Source organism: Ruditapes philippinarum, unplaced genomic scaffold (assembly GCF_026571515.1).
Source record: "Ruditapes philippinarum isolate M1 unplaced genomic scaffold, ASM2657151v2 ctg3480_1_1_1_1, whole genome shotgun sequence".
In the NCBI taxonomy this organism is placed as follows: domain Eukaryota; kingdom Metazoa; phylum Mollusca; class Bivalvia; order Venerida; family Veneridae; genus Ruditapes; species Ruditapes philippinarum.
Window position 1 is genome coordinate 57,164 of NW_026857877.1, and position 4,204 is coordinate 61,367.

The 4,204-nt window shown below is 35.5% G+C and overlaps 1 protein-coding gene across 1 annotated transcript; it reads left to right on the plus strand.

Moving 5' to 3' along the window:
* Positions 1-619: 619 nt before the first annotated feature.
* LOC132751328 (uncharacterized) lies at positions 620-2,254 on the plus strand. Its single transcript, XM_060741492.1, has one exon. It carries the CDS (start codon positions 641-643, stop codon positions 1,862-1,864), a length of 1,224 nt encoding a protein of 407 aa, XP_060597475.1. The 5' UTR covers positions 620-640; the 3' UTR covers positions 1,865-2,254.
* The last annotated feature ends 1,950 nt before the right edge of the window (positions 2,255-4,204 follow it).

Genomic DNA, 4,204 nt, shown 5'->3' on the forward strand with positions numbered 1-4,204 from the left:
TGTGGGTGGAAAATTTTGACACTAGAAGGAAAACAGTTAAATAAAGTTAAAAATGAATGCTGTGAAAACAATTATGAAGGCAGTTGGTGTTCAGGGAGAATTTAAAGTAAAACATGCAATTAAGGCCTTTGAAATGTTCAAGGGAGAAAATTTGTCAGACACATATTTAGTTCAGTTGTTTGCCAGGTTATCGTCATGTAATGAAAATGAAATTAACTCTAATGCCTTAACAACAAAACTGTATAGAACATTAAAAAATGTAAAAAATAAAAAAGGTATTTAAAAAACGAACAATTTCTGAATTCACCATTTGTAATACCAGTTCAGACTTGTACATTGTCTACTGAAGAAACTAGCTCACGCAGTCCAAGAAATATTGATATTGAAACTTTTTAATCTGTCACAAAAGATCTTACATATAATCTTGAACAAAAGAACCTGTAATTAAAAAAGAAAGATGAAGAAATTGAAAAATTAAAAAGGGGAGAAGGTATGCTCAAAGAAAAACTTCATGATAGAAGGTCCACTGTAAGAATATTGCAAGATAAAAACAAAATTGTTAATAGAAGGCTAATTAGAATGAAACGGAAATTAGACAGTAGTGCGAGTATCCGGGAAATTGAAACAAGAAAAACTTTTAATGGAAAATAAAGTTAAGCGTCAACATTTACTTCTTTCAAAACAACTTGAAAGCTCCAAGAAATGCAATAAAATATTCAGTACTAGTCTTTTAAATCTGAAGAAAAACAATTTTGCACTGAACAGACAAATTAATGCAACAGTTGAAAAAATTGTTAATATCGAAAAGGAAAATAGGATTTTGATTGAAAATAACAGCAAGTTAGAGAAGGAAATTAGTAATCTTCAGCAGAACTGTGATTATATGGAACAGCTTCTGAATGATGACAGGTCAATTGAACTTTTTGATAGCTCAACAAATTCTTTCTCGGCTAAAACTATGGAATGTGTTATGAATTTAAGCAATTGTAACGTTGCTCATCATAAAATACCGGACGTTATCAAATCTGTTCTTGCGTTAGCTGACAAGGAGCCAGATAGAGTCCCTAAAAGAGCTACAATTGACAGTATTGTTTCTGCAAAGGCAGTAATTACTCAAAAACATTTATCAAATGTGTTGCCTTCAAAACAGAATCTTACATTGTATACAGATGAGACAAGAAAATTTGGAAAAACATACAACACATACATTGCAACAGATGAAAATCAGTCCCCATACTTTCTTGGGTTGCGTGAAATGTACAATAAGTCAGCTCAGACAGCATTTGATACTTTACTTTGTATTTTACAAGATTTGAGTGATTCAGTTACAGATCTAGATAATAAAGTTGGTGATAAAATTGTCAGTAACATTGTAAATACTATGTCTGATAGAGCAAGCACAGAAAAGGCATTCAATAATATTTTAGAGGAGTATAGGAAGAAAATCCTCCCAACTGTTACAGATGGCTGGACTGATTTAAGTAGTGAACAGCAAACATCATTGACAAGTATGCATTCATTTTTCTGTGGATTACACCTTTTAGTTGCTTGTGCAGAGGTCAGTCAGAAGTGTCTGCTAGAGTATGAGAAAACACTGAAGGAAAACATTGGATTAGAGAGAGATGATGAAATAAAGTCTGAATATTTAAATACATCAGAGTGTGCTACTGTTCGGTTAATCAGAGCTGCTAGTAAATGTTTGTCAAGGGGTGGGGATGAAAAAAGTGGATGTTTCAGTGATTTTCAAGCATACCTTTCTATGTCTGGAAGACGTGTAAAATTCATAAGATTCCATGGGAACCGGTTTAATGTCATATTTCTGTTAGCTGAAGTACTTTACTATCATAGAAATGATGTAGTTTAATTTTTCGAGGAAATACATATTCCAAGCAATAAACTTCAGAAAGCTGTTTTGATGGATGCAAAAGAAAAGATTCTGATATCAGGATGCAAAGTACTTGGACTTATTTCAAAGCTTGTCACAGCACCTCTGTGGCGGGTACTAGAAAGTGGCACACATATTTTACAGATGAATGATAATTACCATGTTTTGCTCCAGTATTTGGATAGAATTTCTAAAGATCCTGCAGAATTTCTATTGGGGGACTGTTGTGCATTCAATGAACAGTATATTCACAGGGATGAAGTTTTTTGAGTGTCTTGTACAACCAAATGATGACATTGACCATTATGCAGAGCAGATAGTGAAAACATTAGCTACAGCATTACATTCATTACTTGAGAGAATGGTTGGTGATCACCTTCCAGGTGGAAAATTCAGTAACATAACAGAAGAATTGAAGATCAAAACAGCTTCAGTAATTCCTCACAATAAGCTTCCTGAATTTGCTTTTGGAGTTCTTGACTTTCAGTTAAGATATCGTCCAAATGCTTCCACTCTTGTAAATGAAGCGTTCTTGATGTTCTCAATGAATAAAACAAGTGAATGGTTAAAATCTCTTTCTGATGAAGAGAAAACTAGGTTAATGAGAGAAAGCAGAAGAGATGGGAGGAAATACCGCGAAACATTTAAAGCAAGGGTAACTTGCACTTTCCAGTACCGTCCATGAACAGGCTCAATCAAACCGAGCCTGCAACATTTTCAATTTTGTCGTGTTGGGCTTTCTTTAGGGATTCTGTATTTATCTATTTTATGATCACATCCGTGTTATTTGTGCCGTGTGGCGGCTGTAAAAAGTCTCCCCGTACATTTAATCAATGGTGTTATATTTTCGATCCTTGAAGATCGTTCAGCACGACATTATTGTTGTGCTTGTGGTATTTTTAGTTTCAACTTCTCGGCATTTTTCTAGTTGGGGGGTTCCAATTTCCTTTCCCTTTTTAAAAAATTTTTTTTGAATCACCCCCGTAGGATAAAGGGTTTCCCGCCCTTTTTTTTAAATTTTTTTTTGACGTCTTACCTGTTTATAGAGGTTCATAACCTCTGATCCCCTTTTTAAAAAATTTCCCTTTTATTTTAGTTTCCGCCATTTTTTTTCTCGTTTTTTGGGGGACACCCCTTTTTATTACTTGGGGACATACGCCCCTTTTTTATGGGGAAAAGTCACTACTGTGTCAATTTAAGGTTCCAAAAGAAAAAAGCCCCGATGAAAAACATCAGCGGGGGTTTTTTAAATTCAAAATTTTAACTATTTCACGGGTTTAAAAAGTTTTAATTTCCCCCGCCTTAAACCGGGTGGGTAGGGGGCGTGGACGGTAACCCTTTTTAACTTTCCAAACCTCCCCCAAAGAAAAAGGCTCAATAAAACCGACCTGAACATTTTCCCCCAATTTTGTCGTGTTGGGCTTTCTTTAGGGATTCTGTATTTATCTATTTTAAAGAAATACAAGAAGAAAGGAGAAAACGTTTAGCTGAGAAAGCTGCAGAAGCCGCTAGAAAGAATGAAATACAGAGGAAAAAAAGGGAAGAAATTGTTGCAAATATATTGTATGGCGGTTTATGGCAGTCTGAGGAACAGATTAATGAGGCTCTAGGTATTATCAAAAGTAACAAGGACAAGAGAGCAGCTCTTATTTGGCAGTTAAAATTCAGAAAGACAATATTACAACAGAAGTATCACGATAAAATTGTATATAATTTCAGTGAAAAGGGCACAGATAATAAATACAATATCAGAACTAAAAGATAATCTCAAGAAGCTCCTGGATGAATCATTTAAAGGTCCACACAGTGAACTGTGACCTGTCCTGTTTTTCTTTGGGGTCCTCCTGGGCTCCTTGCCGCTGGCGCTTGTTGCTGGGTCGGGTGGGGGCTGCGTTCATTGAATGCCTCCTTTCCTTGTCGATCTTGTCTATCATATTTTGAACGAAGAGGAGTGCCACTTTTGGTAGGAAAGAGAATTGAACATCAGTTTCAAGACGAAACGTACATAGGAAGAGTCATTTCTGTTGTTCCAGGATATCCAGATTGGTACAACGTGGTTTATGATAATGATGTAGCAGTATACGCATACAAGCTGTTGGATGACTATAGAAACAAGGATCTTAAAATTATTCCAGAGGCTGATACTTGTCAAGAGGTATTTCAAAGCCACAGTTGCTGCAGCAGTTCATGCCCTGTTGAGGATGCTAATCATTTCGCTTTTGTTCAGGAAAACACTGTTGCACTCATTTGTTTTATAAACATTAACATGATTCCAGCATGATGTTTTATTTCATTTATTCTCCTTACTCCCTTGCAGGT